The sequence below is a fragment of the Thermobia domestica genome, chromosome 18, assembly GCF_964235325.1.
Source record: "Thermobia domestica chromosome 18, izTheDome1.hap1.1, whole genome shotgun sequence".
Lineage (NCBI taxonomy): Eukaryota > Metazoa > Arthropoda > Insecta > Zygentoma > Lepismatidae > Thermobia > Thermobia domestica.
In genome coordinates, this window is record NC_137471.1 from 39948542 (window position 1) to 39969318 (window position 20777).

Here is a 20777-nt window from a genome sequence, read left to right on the forward strand (position 1 = left end):
ATCCTAGTAATCAAACCACCACGAGTAACCATGCATCTATTTTTGAGAAAATTGATATAGATATTGCCTGTATTTCCACTTCAGAAGATGGTGGAGGCTGTCCAAGACAGCTAATCACAGGATCTCGTGCTGTTTTCAATGAGCACCTTCACGTTCTTTGCCGCGTTCTTATCACGTTTGTCGGGACACTTGAGGTCCGAATTACTAACCCCTTTTGATTTCCGAATGAGAGAGCAAAATTTCAATAAATCTTAGAAGGCGTAAAGCTACAAATTCCTGTTACTTCTCAAAGAGTCTGATAATTGCACTGACATTTGAAGCCTGCGTGATGAATTGACCAGTGCTAACGTGTCATGTCCACTTTGAAAAATTAAAGGAAGTCCTGCTGAGTAACTGATCCGGAAGAAGCCTATAATTGTAACAGCACAATTATAGTATTTTTGATTTAGCGATACTCTTTGATGAGTTTGTCCATTTCCGTTCCATTACTGTGCCTAGTCAGACGTGAATCATGGAGTATTAATGACATTGCAGAACTCCTTTTCTGATAATATGCTTGGACTACTGCAACCGTTTAATCCTACATGGACAAAAACTTTTCAACCTTAACGAATTTAGGTTCGGATCATTCCAATCCAAAAGCCAAAAGTCGTACTACAAGCGACACATCCATTCAGGCAAGAATTCTGTCTAAGCAATTTAAAATGTATGAAATCTTAAGCTTACGTCCCACTGTTATGCCGGCTAGGCTAAACGAGATACTGATTATGGCGAATGAATGAAATATTGGAATGAAGAAAATGGGAGGAAACGGTCGAACCCCGAAAAACCCCACGAAAACGGTTTTTGTCTACCTCAGAGTCCACTTGGTAGGAGCTAGGAGCCACCACGGCCCCATCTAATGAAATTGAGGGATAATGAATTAGCGCGATATGTGTTACTATTATAGCCCTCTCTCCAGAAAATTTTAGTGTCATTTAGCTCTCTCCGATCTATTGCTGACAATTTCATTCGCCTTAAAGGTATTTTTCATAAATGCCTTCTTTCGCTTAACGTGAGAAAGAAGGATGATGCACCAAAAACTGGACACATAGCGCAGAAATCAATTTCGTTCACATTGCAATGCGATAACACTCCCTTGTAAGAAGTCCTTCATTTAACAGGGTTTTACCTTAAAGCATCGACCTCCGTATTACAATATTTGCATTGACTCTCAAAACAGTTACGAAGTATATTCCGGCTCTTAAGTCCCGCAAGGATTACGTTGAAGATCTTGTCACTTGTAACTGTTTCAGATATCTTAGTTAATAGCAGGACGGCTTCAGTTAAAATAATTTTGCTTGCTGATCGTATCATGCATGTCTTTTTTAAATAAATAATCTTTCCTTCTTCAAAAAGTTTCCCTGTTGAACCAATTATCTTGATGACACTAGCAACCTGTATGCTAATATGGCCCAAATTCAGGGTACAATAAATCATCATGACTTATGGTACACACTTAATAAACTCTTCGACATAAATGTGCTTGTTGCCGTTTCATATCATCATGGAAGGGTTCAAGGTGTAATATTTTTGATTCGATGCAAATTATACTACGGTTCTATTGCTCAATCATTTGAACTTTCATTTTAATGGAACATCAAACATCTTATCAGAATTTCAAAAGCTACTGAGATACTTCGTACCAATTCTGGTTCTACAATTTCTGTTTAAGTAAAAAAGAAAGAGCATCATGTTATAATTTATTTTACAAACTTTTCACAGATTACAGTTTATTATGTCAATTATATCTCTATCCCTGAAGTTCCACTCTGCGTAGTAACCATTTTCGACAGGCTTCATGGCTATATATCATGTTTATGAACTATACGTCAGATGTCGGCATTCCGTTATGAGAGCCTCAACGCAGGTAAATTTTCGTAGCCGTCTGCATGCTTGACATATGTTTGAACTTGTCCAATATGAATGATGAAGCCACAGAAATAGTGGTCGATTACCATCATACGCAATCCAGCAATAAAATAACAAGAAATGTACTGAAATATTAAGAAAATTATTATAACTTTATTCTGTTTTATACGAACGGCACCAGGAAGAAGCATTTTATTGGGTATTCTTTAGGCATACGAAATTTGGCATGTATCTATGTGTTCGGTATTTCGTACCGAAATAACCGAAAATAACTTTCCTCACGAACACTCGCTTCAGCTAACACCATGTCATGTGAATATCAGAATTGACCCGTTGAGCGTTAATAAAATTGTGGAAATGTTTTAGGAAAATACATTCTCCTAGATATCATTTAGTTTAAATGAAATCAGCTCCGGCAATATAACTATGCTTTTGTTGGTTTCTGGTTGCTGGAGGTTAAGAATGGTGCATAGAGAGAGGTGCACTAGTACAGCCCGTTCCCCACATCTCGGTAATTATTTTTATTGGGTGTTGTTTTCTGTCAATTTGAATGGAACCAGGTAAATGAAAATAAATTCATCTTTGATAAACATGTTAACATAATTGGCAATCACCCTTCTATACTAATTTAAAAGCTTCTGGAACACCGGTGCATCAAACATTTCTCTCTCGCTTCGAAATTTTGTAAGTTAGTCAAACATTTACTTTTAAACTATGTGTTATATGCATGCATATATATAATCTGAGTATACGAAAAAATTTTGGGGGGATACTGATACACAAAAAATCATTCACGACCATCTAATACTATTATACTGATCTTGATAAACTTTTTCAATTCCATATTTCATGATTTGTTCTTGCGATTAAAATGCATCAGGTTTTATGAAGTGTATTTTAGATAATTCCCTTTACATGCTTGACTCGTATTGCTAATTAATTAGTTATATTCCCATTTTTTTCTTTCATTGTCTTGCTTTATGCAAACGTATTTTATGGAAAACTTATTTTGTATTTTATTCTTTACTTATTTTGCATTAATGTATTTTAGAAAACTTGTTTTGATATATTAGAATTGTTAGCGATTGCTTACCAAGTCAAGAAGTAACGTAGAGCCAAGAAGTTAAAGCTTCCCTTAAACTCCAATCAATCAACCAATTAAAAATGGAATTATTGAAGCAAACAATCCATACATAAAAAAAAAATGTCGAAACTACAATAGTATGACACGTTATACCTACAGTTGAACATATCATATACTGTTTCCAATTGGGATGATACCGAAAATGTACGACTGTTAACCCTTCCGGACTCAGATGGGGAGAGACATACACAGGTGTGTCACTTTTTTAATCAGCTCCTGTGTTGACACTAATTAATATATCGGGATATTTTTTTTCTAATTATAGTTGGACACTTTACCATATTAGTTTTTTTTCTTCTGAGTGTCGAATTTCCTTCTAAAATTTCAGCTCAAATTTAAAAATTTCTCTATTTTCGCATTTTCTTTTACCTTTGCCCCACATAACGCTCCACAGAAACTTGTAATAGAATAATTAGGGAAAACAGACTTGAGGTTTATAGTAGACGTTCTTTAAGTGGAAAGATAATTGTTATTCTTTTTTGCTAGAATGAGATTTCTTTAATGACATGCTTCGTTTATTAGATATAGCCATGATACTTCTAGGATATATTAGTGGTGTACCAAAGTTTATTTTAAGATACTACAGGCGTGTCAAGTAACAGTGTTTCCAATCGCAAAATTATTTGATTTTAGGTGCGAAAATTGGAAAATATCCCACTTTTCCTTCTATATTTTCCTTCTTGTTAGCGACATTGGAACAAGCGTACCAGTATCTGAAAGCCTCGTTTCTGGTAGACACAATGCAGCATACAGTATTTCAATAGGACAATTAGGGAAGCAGAAGCACATGTATAACTCTTGATTTTTCTTTCTGAGACGGAAAAAGTGTACAAATACTCTGTGTACAATAAGAGAGAGAGACTTTTCTTCCTCTTTTTATAAGGCAGCCGGCGGCTTCATATTTTTCATGTACCTTGTCAACATACAAAAGAATTTTTTTAAGTGAATCCACCATATGGGAACAATGGAGGCAACTACAAAAAATCTTGAAATTCGTTAGGGAATTTTTCGTAAATTTTCACTCCTATATTTCTCTCACTGGCAACACCGCAATGTAAATTACACCAAAAAATAGCCACATCCGGCTTCTAAACCACATCAATCGGGTAAATAGTGTTTGAGCAATAAGTCACTAACTGAAAATGTACGAAAACGCCGAAAACGATCTGGGTCCGAAAGGGTTCACTTAATTACACCAGTGCAAAGTGGACAAGGAACTTCGAAAACTTGGCAAAAAGAGGAAGTCGTGTTTTAAATTTTATGGAACTTGGTATGCATAAGTATAGAAGGTTGGTCAGTACAAATTTGATACTAAAAGGGAAAATGGTGGACAAAGTTCATATATATATATATATGTTAGTGTGTGTGCGGGTGTGTGTAATATGAGTATAGATATTTAAGAACAACCGGATGTGAAACTAGCAACAAGTGAAATCATACTTGTTATACACTATTATCCTTCGAAACGTCCCAAACTATCCCAGCCATTTTTTTTACAACCTACATCACTCAACAGTTTGTGTATTCTGAGCTGATTGTCTTCGTATCTCGGGTTACTCACCTTTTTCCCAGCTTGATTCTTTTTAGAATATGTTGTCTGATTTCCCGTGCTCCATGTTTTACATTCTCATTTCACATCGAGAATTCACATTGTTCATCACTGTATTAACCTCAAGGTAAAATGAAAAGGAAAGTGGTAAAATAAACACATAGGTACTTCTATGACTATTTATTCAGAATCAAACTCAATCCTTGTTGCACGCACGTGTGGCTTCACTAGAGGAAGGACTTCCCGACTGTGCTTTCTTCTGTTTCACTGAGACATGGCCTGCCGAATGGTGGAAGTTAGGGGATCAGGTGTCACAAACAGTCGGAACATAATATTTTCTACTGCCTTTCTTTTGGAGCACTTACATGAGTAATGCTCTTGGTACTGCTTAATGTGCCCTCGGTACTGCTGATGTAATACCGGGCCTCTTCGAACATTTGTCCTATTGGAAGCCAAGCATGGACGGTGATAGACTGGCCATGAGGTAGAATCTTCTTAACTGATTATGGCATGTAGAATAACGTGTAATTTGCAATATACAATTTCTGGATATCATTTGCACAGTTTTTAAATCTGTCTCCCTCGATATCCAGTCCTGAAGATAACGCTTGCAGTAGCACAGAGCACTTTTCGATGAATTTCGTGTGGAGTCCTATTATCGTAGCTACAGTTTCCGCATTGTGAAAAAACCTTCCAGCCATGTTGCGTTCTTTTCAAGTGCCACTACCGCCCGGCTTTGGCTAATCTACTATGAGACCTAACTTAAGCTTTTAATTTCTTTTATATGACTGACTTCCTTTCCTTTGCGCTTTTCTGATTTTCTTTCCCAACTTGCCATTTCTTTATATCTAGTCTTCAGGCCACATGAAGAAGCCACCCAGGAACATAATAAATACATATAATGTAAAAAGTCTAAATCTGAAGGTGTCGGAATTTTTAGGACTGCTGATGGAAGTCTTCTAACTGTCCATATCTTTGGTTTCTGTGACAAGTTTGGGCATAAATAACAAGTTTGTGTAGACTTTTGCGTGGTCATACCGTTCCTGATTTGCCCCCTACCACCGTCAAATGAATCCTGTGTTGGACATGAAACGCCATATATTCAACGTCAGACATTTACCTGAATCGTACGACATTGCAGTGTCTCTTTCAGATTGTGTGCAGAACTTACAAATCTTGTTAGCTGCAGTTGAACTTGCTAGATTTCTTGTAGTACTTTTGACTAGTGAAGTTTTCTTTGTTCTCTGCACTTTATCGCGGCTGCGTAAACAAGAGTGTTTTCTGACTGAATTGGCTGACTGGAAAAAATTTTCGCATAATTTCTCTCTATCTTATCGTACTCGAAATTGCATTTGTTGAGGTTATGAAAAATCGGATAGGAAAAGGTAACTACTGCTTTTTGGTCATTACTACATAACATCCCTCTACCTAATATTTCATCTTAAACGATTCTGAGAAGCTGCTGCATCTTGGCTTCTCTATTCTCTTCTTCATTCCTCAGGAAGTCAAATAGATTTCCATTAGTTATTTTATGTGGTGTTGCTTTGAAAAGAGATCAAACTAGGTATTAATATGGTGTATTTTAGTTACAAAATTTCACACACCATCCACACTAAATATGCGCTTACAATCTAAACAGGCAAAAACCGGCAAAAATGGTTCATTCTTTCTGAAACATAAATAATTCAAGTATCACACTTCGAAAATCTCCATCTTCTCTTCGCTTTTCCCGGATTAAAACCTACGAAACCACAAAAAATGTATTTTTCTTCGTGACTGACAACCTACTTCTCCATAAGCATTTATAGTCGACAAATTACATATATTGTCAAAACTAGATATGTATCATTGAATTAAAATATACACATATAGATAAACAATAGTTACTCATCGGTGGATATGATGTCCGTAAAAATATCGCGAAATTAACCTTTTCTAACAGAAAATGCATAAAACGTTTGTATATTTTTGTTTTGGCTTTCACTCCTGATCAAAACAGTGAACATATGTCAGTAACACTGACAGCTGTATACGATTGGGAACCTGGATGATATACGTTAGGTGATAGACCCTTTGACGAACTTTCATTTTTGAAGTTTTCGTCATGTTTTCGGGGTTCTTGGCCTACTGTGCAGTGCCAGCGGAACTTCAATGTGAGAAACACTAATATTAGACCTTTCTTTCGGATAAACCTGATATATAGATCAGTGTCTGAAAAATAAAAATTTATTAAGTATTATATTGAAGAAATAAATGTTAATACTTTACAAAGAAATACAATATATATACAATATTTTCAGGATTTTGAAATTTGATATATTACGAAATTACCTTTGACTATAAGGTTCCCCTTTTCCATCTTCAATTCCATCCTCAAATGGCGATGAATCGGCTGATTTTAAAGATGAGGCAAACTTATCAATTTTTAATTCGTCAACGAAATCGGTTAAATATGTGTATTCATCATTGGTTTCTGGCTCAGTCTTCACTGCGGGTAGTAATCCCGAAGTTGGAGATGCAACGTTCTGATGTGTTATCAGACTCTCATTATGGACTACTGTCAGCTTGGCTTCTTTGTTATCCGTGAATTGCACACAATTTTCATCAACTGGATTTCCATTAAAACGTTTGCTTTTTTCAGCCACGTGCACAATTTCCGATAGCATAGAAATTAATTCACATGTAAGTTTATGTTCATCTTCCATTGTGACAATTCCAACATCTACTTGCTAACAATCACCTAAAGGACATGAACTAATTAGAAGGTGACTGTGAATTAAACGGTGTTTCCAGGTAAAAGTTACTCGTTTCCTACAAAAATAATACAGAAAATATTTATCACAGAGACTGGAAAGATAAAAAAATAATAAGGAATCGAGAGTTGTATATACAAACAACGATAAAACAAAAATTTTATCTCATATCTGCCAAACTACATCAAATTGGCATTAGTACTTAAGAATGAATGTGTAGTAGTAATAGAGGTATATTCACACGCAATGCATCTAAGTGCGTAGTAGTTTGAGTACGAATAACGCAGACAACAAATCTATGTACATCTCAGAAGAATTGTAATATATATAGAAGATGCCCACACTATTCTTTACTTTCTGCAGATTTATACTCTCTTTGCGTATTATATTCTCCTTTAGATCTCACTATCTTTACGCGCGGTTATTCTACGATTTTTCGTGGTATTTCATGTTAACCGATACAATACTGATCTTGTATAGTCAATGTAAGGTTCTTGTACATTCACGCCCGAAACGAATAACAAAACTACTGAACAGGATTTGTTCATAATTATAGTTCTTTTGTGAACAGAATAAAAGTTAGGCCCAGTATCTGTAATGAACACTCAAAATAAAATCTATATGGGGAAGGTTATAGGCGAAACGTTTTTGGAGAGGGTAAACACTGGCATCGTCCGTTAATGTACATAGTAGAAGTAAAAGCTTTAACAAAATTTAAATAACAATTTTGTCAAACCTATAAAACAGAAAAAAAAAATGCTAAGATTATTGGTTTCCTTAGTGCTTGGGAAATCTTCGGAAAGAAACGGTGATCAGTTAACTACATTCTGAACTGTGACTTGTCCTGAAGAAAGAAAAATGAATCATAATAACAGAAACTGTAAACTGAAATCAGCGGAAAAGTACAGAAATAAATAAATACAAGCATCAAGTGGGATTCGAATACTGTTCAAAAGTTTTGAATAACAAGTGGAGAAAGGAGCTTAAGATATACAGTTACCAAAACAACTGTACAGTAAGAGACACTTCTGGATGGTACAGCCATATGGAGATTTACGGCAAGAGTGCTCCACTAGTTGAGTCCAAAGTATTTGCTGGAAGTATTGCAACCGAATTAACTTTAAAAGAAGGCGGGTGGCATAATCGCTAGGCAATGAAAATTCCCGTACACTTGGGCGAAATTCCCACTACCGTCTACAGCATCATTTCTCCAAAATGAGATGAATCTCAGACGTGTAGTTCTTAGGGCAAATATATTACTTGATATTTGTCCTATTCGTGAAGATAAAAAATGAAAGTCCAATCCTGTTGTTGTTGGAATGAACTCTCTTTAAGTCGATTGATCTGAAATGACTTTACAGAACCTAAATAAATATTGTCACATCAGGGGGGGAGGTAAAACAAAAGCTCCCATTCTACAGTATGAAAACATATACTTTTAATCAAATGCTTAGCGAGAGTGAACCCATTGGTATAGCGCTTTTATGATTTGAAATCTTGCTCCCAAGCCGTCTTTTCTCATAACTGACAACATAGGAGAACGGGAGATGCAAATATGATGAAGGAGAAATACACTCACATGTGCAAATTCAGAATTGGAGACAAAATGATCGGATAGCATCCATATTTTGTCGAAAATTTTGATTTTGTAAGTAGAAATGTAAAAGCTCACCCGAAATTGAGAGCATCCCATTACCAATTGTTGAATTCAAGTGGAGAACTCAGTTGAGAGCATCAGATGATTACGGAGGGAGAGAAACATCTTAAGATATGGGGAACGAACAATGGAAAAAATACCAACTTCCCTCGACCGGACTCGAACCCTAGACCTCATGATTATGAAGCCACGCCTTTGCTCACTCATCCACGGAGCCACAGAAAGTGACAGAGGGTCATACGTCAGGAAAACCGTTCGTTACGACCAGTGATTTATTTGTAGGGGGAAGCTAAGGAAATTCTCCGTCTCTAGTTTTTCTTTCCTTGGCACTAACTTAATTACTGTTGTCCCAGCCTGAGAAGAATATTTTCCACCTCTCTAGAAAATTTCCTAACAATTTGCATACATTTTAAGCAACACAAAGCATTTATTCATCGCTGTTCTCCATAATTATACTTACACAAAGGAATTATTTCCAATTCTATGAATTCCCATACCAAGTAAACAGAAATACTGAGTATGAAATTCTATATCTCGCGAATACTTTTGCAGAAAATACCTTAGCTAAATTTTCTATTGGGAACAGGGAGAAGCACACACGCGGGGCTTAGGAAGCAGATTGCGCCCATAAGATTTGTTTTGGTCAGTAAGGGACATAAATTTACATTCAAATGGCAAAATCACACGTTTAATTATGCTATAAGTTTACTTTTAAGAACTCAAAATGCGTAGAACGAAGGCATTCTTTTTTGCTTGGAAGAATAAAATTATGGCTGAAGGTACTACACATTCCTTGCTACCGTATCGCGATTTAATTAAATGTTTTTAAAGTTTTTAAAGCTCAATCCCTAACCAAATTGATAACTGCATGATCTATCTCTTTGCAGTTCACTTAAAACACTATAGAAATATCGTAAAACTTAATAAAAGGAATAAAAGTTCTTTCACAGCGTGAAGCTTACGATTATTACCATATACTTATAGCGTAGATGTTTCGTGTATCTTCTTTCATAGCTTATTGAATCTGTATAGAGTTCCCATTCCCGCGACCCGTGTTCGAATCTTCGCGTCGCTGTTTTATATTTTTATTTTATTAATGATCAGGTAGGTCTCCCGTAGAAAGAAACATATGGTTACAGTTCAAGATGTGATTCGATATTCTGCAAGTATTTATTTATTTTTTTCTTGTCAAGCGATGAATTGAAGTAGAATTCTACATGCGTAAATCTTCTAGATTTGACTGTTAATAAGAACTATGAATAAGATTACAGCTCAAAATAAATTGAATTCTCTTCAATTGTAGTCCATAATTAGCTATGGTCAAGGAAATGAATTTAAGCTGTTTTCTGTGTGATCAGCACATTGACTTCGATCATCCCTATTTGTGGAACTAAATATCACTAATTTTCTTTTTTTTTTCTTTTATATATAAAATTCTCATCCTTTAGTCCTTAACAAAACAGAGATTATTGTTCAAACTGTCACCATGGGATTATTTCATTATATTAAGAAATTAAACTAACTATATATATATATATACTTAAAATATCGAAAATAATATGACAAATATTATGAACAATTTTATAATAGAACTAAGCAATGTTTTATAATACACTAAACAGAATGAAATACAGGATGTTTGAAGTTAGCGATAATATTGCCAATAGATTCTGAAATACAAGTTTCTTGAACAGATAGGGACACTTCACCTTGAAATATACACCTTAAATTTGATTCTCGATAGAATCTGAAATATGTTAAGAACTTTAAACCTTGAATAACGCAACACAAGTTTGAATCCCATGGTTGTAATTGTGTCGTTACAAACTCACTCTTTTCATATAAATCAACCAATCTAAAGCCGGATCTTTATTCAAAAAGTATTTTCTCCTTTACGTATATCTCAGGGAGAACATTTAACGTCAACTTTTTATTAGCAAATGTAGCAACTGATCAAATTGAATAATGCTAAAAATAGCCTACTTCGCTCGCTAGAACTTATTTTTGGTAGAAGTTCATACATCATTTTTTTTCTTGTTTTTTTTTTTTTTTTTTTTGTTTCTTAGTTTGAAGCCAATGCTGTTTGAAACCAATGCTGTAATGAATATCCATTTTTCTAATTTCCTTAGGAGACTAAAGAGAAACGTTAATTCTCCTATATATGAAAGAAAAATATATATCTCATATATCACACAGATAACGAAATAGAATAGCATATTTATCTACGCCTTGCCGTTTAGTGCTTTAAAATTGTTCAGAATATTTTCCTTATTCCCATAATAAAAAGAAAAAATGAGAATTGTTAATTCCCATAGAAGAAGAAAGAAAAATATAATTATAGGTGTATTTATTAAACAAAAAGAATAAAATAAAATATATTTAAAATATATTCAAATAAAATATGACTAAACTAAAACATTTACTCCGAATAGTCTCTGTAAGTAATTTGTAGAAAATTGTCAGAAATAATGGACATAAACTATCAGGTCTAGATCTAAAAGTGTAGCAAGTGATAGTTCTAAACTCAAGTAGAATATTCACTCTGCTTCATTTAAATAATAGACATTTTACAAAAATAATGATCTTTTGGCTGTATCGTAAATATTTTAGTAAATAAATAAATAAAATACATATGTATAATTTAATCATCGCAACTGGATAGCTGATTCTGTGGGTGAAGATAATGAATATTACTACAAACTGTTACAAAGGTGGGGGCCGCAGTGGCCCAGTGGAAGCCGGTGGGTGTAGCTAAGCAGCCTGTAGTGTTGCCAACGGCTCGGCTCACGACTCGGTCACCTCAACATACCGAGCCGGTTCGAGATCCATAAAAGTGGTTAGATGCTAATACAATACGAAGTATATGTTCTATAAGCCTTTCCCACAATTCTACTGCTTGGAGCTGAAATCAGTCAATACTGAGGAAGTTAATTATTCGTCCCTGACTGAAAACTGTTCCGCGAAGACATCTTTAAACAAATCCCATTTTTATGGAACATAGTGAAATTGATCAAAGACAAGCGCTACAATTCGACTCAACTGACATTTGTGTGTATGTGCGACCGTTTGCCTGTTTCACAACTATCTTTTATTGTTTTGGTTTCATTTTAATGAAAATTGGCTTATGGTTTCAACTAATAATCCTATTGTTTGGGATTTAACTCTATCAAGAATAAGGGGTGAAAGCTAAAACACTCACCCTTTGCACGTACACATATAAAACAATTTTGTGTTATAGGCAAAACAACTGAAGATCATTTGACTAGACAAAACATAGGCTATTTTTACTTTAGGCCATCCGCATCATTCGAATTTGTTGCGGGTGAAATTGGCAATGGATAAGCGCGTAAAAGGGACCAAGTTCCTCTGAACTTCGAAACTTGGTTATTTAAGTATTATAATAAAATATGTTTAAAAATAACTTCCACCATATTGAGTCAATTTGATTCAATATGGCGTATATTTTCTTTGGGACTTCTCGATCATCCCTACTAAACGAAGTCAATTGGGGTCAAGAGAAAAATGAAATTAATTTGTTATTGGGAAACAGTAATGAAACTAGATAAGAATTTCATTACCTGGATCCGGTATGATCTAACAAACCTGGAGACGATGGAAATGAAAGTGTCTACGACACAGTTAAAGAAGCTCTAACCGTTCCTGTTGATCTAGTGGGTAGCGTGTGCGCCTGTGGTTCGTGTAGTCTGGGATTCGATTTTCGTTAGGAGATCATTAAAACTTTACTTCAAGAAACATTAGTTTCGTTGATGATCCGCCTCCGTTAGCCTAAAGGACTTTATCGTGGAACGTGAAACTAATTTTCTTCTAAATTTATATTTGCCTTTCTTGTATGATGAATGCGTCTGTGTGTGTCAAAACATTGCACTGAAAGATAACTGCAAGGCCTGTAAGAATATTAGCACTTGAGAATGACAGAAAAGATAAGTTATTTGATTTTAAGGGATTGTCAAAATTCAATCAAGCGAGCCAGTAAAATTTGTCTTGTAGAATGTATGGGGTTATTGGTACACGGTCCTAATTAAATGGTCAAAGCAAGGAAGTAATTTAACTGTTTACAATAAATTTTGAACATACGTAGTTAACACGTGGATTGACTGGGATAGCTTTTATCATTCGCTGTTTTTCTGGGAGAGGAAAGGGGCTTAAATCTTTCCCAAATAACATTTTCGTACACTTATTCTTCTCGTGTGGGGAATGGAAATTGTAATTAGTTGGTTGATAATTTTTAAACTGACGTGAACAGTGAAAACGTGCTTTGAATATCCCGACGAATGTAGCTATGTGTCTAATCATTTTTACATAATTCTTTTTAAACTCTTGGTTTACAGTTATACTCAGTCAATAATTTTAAATTAATTGTTGATTCTATTTCATGAGTTTTAGAATATATTTAACTACTAGAGATGCGCACGAGACAAGATTTGAAGCTGTCTCGTCTCGAAAATGTGCTGTAAAAGTGATGTCTCGACTTGTAAAACGTATATTTTTCTATTGGAAGAGCTGCGTCTCGACTCGAATTTTCTCAGGAAAATTCTGTCTCGACTCGACTCGTGCGCATCCCTATTAACTAATTAGCCAAGCTTATATTAGGGACCCATAGGCCCAATTTTTAGAAGCTAAAAATCTGAAATTTAATTATAAGTCACGATGCTTCAGCGAGAAATCAACTTTTATATCCAGCATTGTGATACTCATTGTGGCTTTTTTAATTGCAACGCATCACGGATCACACCAATCACTTTCTCATAATACTATGAGCTCTAAGACTGATGGGTTGAATGGTTAGAATTTTAACTTAACTTGCAGCACCGAGACTATATGAGACATGGGTCTACAGCCTAACGTGTTATCCCAAACCAGATAAACTCACACTGGTAAGCGAACCCAGGTCTTCCGCACCGAACACTCAGACAGAGCGTACTTCCATTTTTTCATTTATCGTTGCATAATCATAAAATGTTACATTTCCTCTGGATCTAACACGAACTTTTTCAGGTATAATACAATGTTCCAGGACACATACGGCCTTTAATGATAATAGCGCTAGTTTATTAACCATATTTTGGTTAAATACAGGACATGGTTTATTTTTTCCAACATGCTTAAAGATCTAATAGCCTGACGCGGATAGCTCAAATTTTTTCTTTCCTCTCTGTTTTCACAAACAGACCAATATTTCATAGACATAATGTGTCAGAACTTAGTAGAAGAAGCAAAATGCTTCACTTCACAGGTAAACCAAAGACAAAACACGCACTTCAAACGACCTTCAGGCGATATTGCTTTGCCTTTCTTTGCCTCTAGCGTTTAGTGATGACTCATTGAATAAGTAGTTGCTTACTACTGAAGGAAATTTCAATGGGTGAACAGCAGGGTGGATTGATTTAAACCAGTCTGATTTAAATCACGAATTTAATCAAGATTTAAATCACATGATTTTTTAAAAAATAAAAGTCGTTGGTTTAAATCAAAATCCGAAATAAATTAAAGTGAAAATAAGTAAAATCCCGTTTCTGTTCTGTTATTTCGATTATGGAAGATAATAAGAAAATACAATGAGACTCAAATTATGTAAGCACAATATGAAAACGAGTATCATGCAGAGGATGATTAGAGAAAATCCCGTTTTGAACGGGTAACGGGTAAATCCTGCTTTCTTCTCTTTGTAACATAGGGTTTTTAAATCGTTAAAACTATTCTAACGGAGAAATCATCATGAAAATTTAAGACGAAAGTTCTTTTGTGCCCACGTCTATTTGTTTGTTTTCAGGTAATAGGGTCGTATTTAGGAAAGCTCGATCCCCTCTGCGAAAAAAATAAAAAATAATAGATTTTAAAACTTCAGGCGAAATTTATGTACTAAATACATAGAAGTTATTCGGGATCGTAATACGGCAAATTTTGGATGCGTTAAAAAAATAATAATTCTTTTGATAAAGTGAATACTTTCAAATATCTAAGATCAATATTAACAGACGAAAACGATATTCACGAAGAAATTAAATGTCGACTAAAAGCAGGGAATTCGTGTTATTATTTAGTTCAAAATCTCTTGTCGTCGGAAATTCTGTCGAGAAACGTGAAGCTTAAAATATATAAAACGATAATCATGCCTGTTGCTCTGTATGGTTGCGAAACATGGTCGCTTGCTATGAGGGAAGAGCATAGACTGAAAGTATTTGAGACCAAGATCCTCAGACGAATATTCGGACCTAAAAGGAACGGGAATGGGGAATGGTGGAAACTTCATAACGAGGAACTACATAATTTGTACGGTTTACCAAACATTGTTAGGGTCATCAAGTCTAGGAGACTCAGGGTCATGTAGCCAGGATGGAAAAAAGTTGGAACGCTTTCAAAGTCTTAACTGGAAGACCAATCTGAAAACGACCATTAGGAAGACCTAGGCGCAGATGGGAGGACAACTTTTAGATGGATTTCGCAGATATAGGAATACAAAGTAGAAAATGGATCCAGTTGGCTAAGGATAGAAGTCAGGGAAAGCTTTTGTGAACGTGGAATTGATCCTATGGGTTCCATACGCCATAGAGTTAGTTAATTTTAGGCGAAATTTATGGACTTTATATGTATTTCGTGCGGCTAGCTAGTTTCGATTTTTTTTTTAATATGGCCCTGCCAAACATCAATAACTTTCGCGAAAAGAAAAGTGTCATATTCATAAACGTTGCTGTAAGTTTTTTCGTTAATGCTTGAGACACATTGTTTGCGATTAAAATAGGTAAACGATTGGGGATTAATTCAAAATTAAATACCAATACTCCACCTAAATGACATAATTAACATTTAATACTAAATTCTAATGTCTTTTCTGCAGTTCGCGACTTGTATTATACGAGGAGAAAGTTTTGATATAAATAAAAAAATCGATTTAAATTTTAAAAAATCAACAAAAATGAAATTTTTTTAAAAAAATCATGATTTTCTTACATGATTTTCTTACATGATTACATTTACATTATCTTTCTCTTCATCAGTTTCAGTCCTTAACAACAATAGTAATTCTTACAGTTTTTTTAAAAAAAAAAGTTGCTTCATGAAATCAGATTTAACAAAAGCACAGAAGTTATCGTAAAATGTAATCTTGAAATTGGCTTAATTACCCCAACTCTCATGGATAACAACATAAACAATAGACCTAACTACAGCCTGAAAGAAAACATACCTACCATTTCATGAAAAATGGGAACTTTGGAGAAAAAATGTTGTTAACAGTTTCACAAAATGAAATTAATTCACCTTTTTTCCTCCAACTTCAACTCAAAACAATAACTTTATGCCTATAATTTCAAACAAAACACATTATGTTTCACAAAACTAATTTACACGAAATATTTCGTGTTACATGACAAGAGGAATGAAATTTACTCCTTTATTATTGGCCAATTATAATTCCAAACAGCGGAGTTAATTGGGAACTTACAAAACAATATTTGGAATTTTGTAAAGGAACATGATTGGGAGGGGGCGATTGGTCATTCTTGACTGATTTTACCCCTAAAAGTGTGGCTTGTTCATAAACTCCAAATTACACTCGCACCATATTCTTTTAAAATTAAACACTTTTTACAGAAGTTATACTGGATCTTTTTTAAACGGCAGGGTAAAGTAATTCAACCTCTAATTCTTGATAGCCGGCGTACTTCCGTCTCCTCCCACATTATCATTCCATCAAGTCTACCATCATAATTTACATCCCTCAATAATCGTCCCCATTAGTCTACAGGGCATAATCTTTGGACGTAAAACTGAAAAAGTTAATTTCATTTTTTTCTTGAGCCCAATTGACTTCGCTTAATAGGGATGATCGAGAAGCCCCAAAGAAAATGTACACCATATTGAATCAAATTGACTCAATATGGTGGAAGTTATTTTTAAACATATTTTGTTATAATATTTAAATAACCAAGTTTCGAAGTTCAGAGGAACTTGGTCCCTTTTACGCGCTTATCCATTGCCAATTTCACCCGCAACAAATTCGAATGATGCGGATGGCCTAAAGTAAAAATAGCCTGTTTCGTCTAATCAAATGATTTTCAGTTGTTTTGCCTATAACACAAAATTGTTTTATATGTGTATGTGCAAAGGGTGAGTGTTTTAGCTTTCACCCCTTATTCTTGATAGAGTTAAATCCCAAACAATAGGATTATTAGTTGAAACCATAAGCCAATTTTCATTAAAATGAAACCAAAACAATAAAAGATAGTTGTGAAACAGGCAAACGGTCGCACATACACACAAATGTCAGTTGAGTCGAATTGTAGCGCTTGTCTTTGATCAATTTCACTATGTTCCATAAAAATGGGATTTGTTTAAAGATGTCTTCGCGGAACAGTTTTCAGTCAGGGACGAATAATTAACTTCCTCAGTATTGACTGATTTCAGCCCCAAGCAGTAGAATTGTGGGAAAGGCTTATAGAACATATACTCCGTATTGTATAAGCATCTAATCACTTTTATGGATCTCGAACCGGCTCGGTATGTTGAGGTGACTGAGTCGTGAGCCGAGCCGTTGGCAACACTACAGGCTGCTTAGCTACACCCACCGGCTTCCACTGGGCCACTGCGGCCCCCACCTTTGTAACAGTTTGTAGTAATATTCATTATCTTCACCCACAGAATCAGCTATCCAGTTGCGATGATTAAATTATACATATGTATTTTATTTATTTATTTACTAAAATATTTACGATACAGCCAAAAGATCATTATTTTTGTAAAATGTCTATTATTTAAATGAAGCAGAGTGAATATTCTACTTGAGTTTAGAACTATCACTTGCTACACTTTTAGATCTAGACCTGATAGTTTATGTCCATTATTTCTGACAATTTTCTACAAATTACTTACAGAGACTATTCGGAGTAAATGTTTTAGTTTAGTCATATTTTATTTGAATATATTTTAAATATATTTTATTTTATTCTTTTTGTTTAATAAATACACCTATAATTATATTTTTCTTTCTTCTTCTATGGGAATTAACAATTCTCATTTTTTCTTTTTATTATGGGAATAAGGAAAATATTCTGAACAATTTTAAAGCACTAAACGGCAAGGCGTAGATAAATATGCTATTCTATTTCGTTATCTGTGTGATATATGAGATATATATTTTTCTTTCATATATAGGAGAATTAACGTTTCTCTTTAGTCTCCTAAGGAAATTAGAAAAATGGATATTCATAACAGCATTGGTTTCAAACAGCATTGGCTTCAAACTAAGAAACAAAAAAAAACAAGAAAAAAAATTTGATGTATGAACTTCTACCAAAAATAAGTTCTAGCGAGCGAAGTAGGCTATTTTTAGCATTATTCAATTTGATCAGTTGCTACATTTGCTAATAAGAAGTTGACGTTAAATGTTCTCCCTGAGATATACGTAAAGGAGAAAATACTTTTTGAATAAAGATCCGGCTTTAGATTGGTTGATTTATGTGAAAAGAGTGAGTTTGTAACGACACAATTACAACCATGGGATTCAAACTTGTGTTGCGTTATTCAAGGTTTAAAGTTCTTAACATATTTCAGATTCTATCGAGAATCAAATTTAAGGTGTATATTTCAAGGTGAAGTGTCCCTATCTGTTCAAGAAACTTGTATTTCAGAATCTATTGGCAATATTATCGCTAACTTCAAATATCCTGTATTTCATTCTGTTTAGTGTATTATAAAACATTGCTTAGTTCTATTATAAAATTGTTCGTAATATTTGTCATATTATTTTCGATATTTTAAGTATATATATATATATATATATATATATATATATATATATATAATTTCTTTATATAATGGAATGTAATCCCATAGTGACAGTTTGAACAATAATCTCTGTTTTGTTAAGGACTAAAGGATGAGAATTTTATATATATATATATATATATATATAAAAATTAGTGATATTTAGTTCCACAAATAGGGATGATCGAAGTCAATGTGCTGATCACACAGAAAACAGCTTAAATCCATTTCCTTGACCATAGCTAATTATGGACTACAATTGAAGAGAATTCAATTTATTTTGAGCTGTAATCTTATTCATAGTTCTTATTAACAGTCAAATCTAGAAGATTTACGCATGTGGAATTCTACTTCAATTTTTCGCTTGACAAGAAATAAATAAATAAATACTTGCAGAATATCGAATCACACCTTGAACTGTAACCATATGTTTCTTTCTACGGGAGACCTACCTGATCAATAATAAAATAAAAAGAATGCCTTCGTTCTACGCATTTTGAGTTCTTAAAAGTAAACTTATAGCATAATTAAACGTGTGATTTTGCCATTTGAATGTAAATTTATGTCCCTTACTGACCAAAACAAATCTTATGGGCGCAATCTGCTTCCTAAGCCCCGCGTGTGTGCTTCTCCCTGTTCCCAATAGAAAATTTAGCTAAGGTATTTTCTGCAAAAGTATTCGCGAGATATAGAATTTCATACTCAGTATTTCTGTTTACTTGGTACGGGAATTCATAGAATTGGAAATAATTCCTTTGTGTAAGTATAATTATGGAGAACAGCGATGAATAAATGTTTTGTGTTGCTTAAAATGTATGCAAATTGTTAGGAAATTTTCTAGAGAGTTGGAAAATATTCTTCTCAGGCTGGGACAACAGTAATTAAGTTAGTGCCAAGGAAAGAAAAACTAGAGACGGAGAATTTCCTTAGCTTCCCCCTACAAATAAATCACTGGTCGTAACGAACGGTTTTCCTGACGTATGACCCTCTGTCACTTTCTGTGGCTCCGTGAATGAGTGAGCAACGGCGTGGCTTCATAATCATGAGGTCTAGGGTTCGAGTCCGGTCGAGGGAAGTTGGTATTTTTTCCATTGTTCGTTCCCCATATCTTAAGATGTTTCTCTCCCTCCGTAATCATCTGATGCTCTCAACTGAGTTCTCCACCTGAATTCAACAATTGGTAATGGGATGCTCTCAATTTCGGGTGAGCTTTTACATTTCTACTTACAAAATCAAAATTTTCGACAAAATATGGGTGCTATCCGATCATTTTGTCTCCAATTCTGAATTTGCACATGTGAGTGTATTTCTGCTTCATCATATTTGCATCTCCCGTTCTCCTATGTTGTCAGTTATGAGAAAAGACGGCTTGGGAGCAAGATTTCAAATCATAAAAGCGCTATACCAATGGGTTCACTCTCGCTAAGCATTTGATTAAAAGTATATGTTTTCATACTGTAGAAGGGGAGCTTTTACTTTTCCTCTCCCCCCCTGATGTGACAATATTTATTTAGGTTCTGTAAAGTCATTTCAGATCAATCGACTTAAAGAGAGTTCATTCCAACAACAACAGGATTGGACTTTCATTTTTTATCTTCAGGAATAGGACAAATATCAAGTAATATATTTGCCCTAAGAACTACACGTCTGAGATTCATCTCATTTTGGAGAAATGATGCTGTAGACGGTAGTGGGAATTTCGCCCAAGTGTACGGGAATTTTCATTGCCTAGCGGTTATGCCACCCGCCTTCTTTTAAAGTTAATTCGGTTGCAATACTTCCAGCAAATACTTTGGACTCAACTGGTGGAGCACTCTTGCCGTAAATCTCCATATGCTGTACCATCCAGAAGTGTCTCTTACTGTACATCTATATACCCGTTATACTGATAGCTAAGGAACATCTTAAGACTCTAAACATTAGAACCTTAAGCATATTTGGTTTGCCTTTGTTCAAAAAGGGTGTACGTTTCTTCTTTAA

At 34.5% G+C, this 20777-nt stretch overlaps 1 protein-coding gene across 3 annotated transcripts in view; it reads right to left on the reverse strand.

Annotated features, from left to right (window-relative positions):
• LOC145675740 (uncharacterized) overlaps window positions 1–20777 on the reverse strand; it is a 76462-nt gene that overhangs the window by 27922 nt on the left and 27763 nt on the right. For all 3 annotated transcript variants that reach the window (XM_081746379.1, XM_081746376.1, XM_081746377.1), the window contains exon 2: window positions 6936–7415. In XM_081746379.1, the coding sequence (XP_081602505.1) occupies window positions 6936–7309 (374 nt within the window). In that variant the 5' untranslated portion in view covers window positions 7310–7415. The remainder of the gene's footprint in view (window positions 1–6935; window positions 7416–20777) is intronic.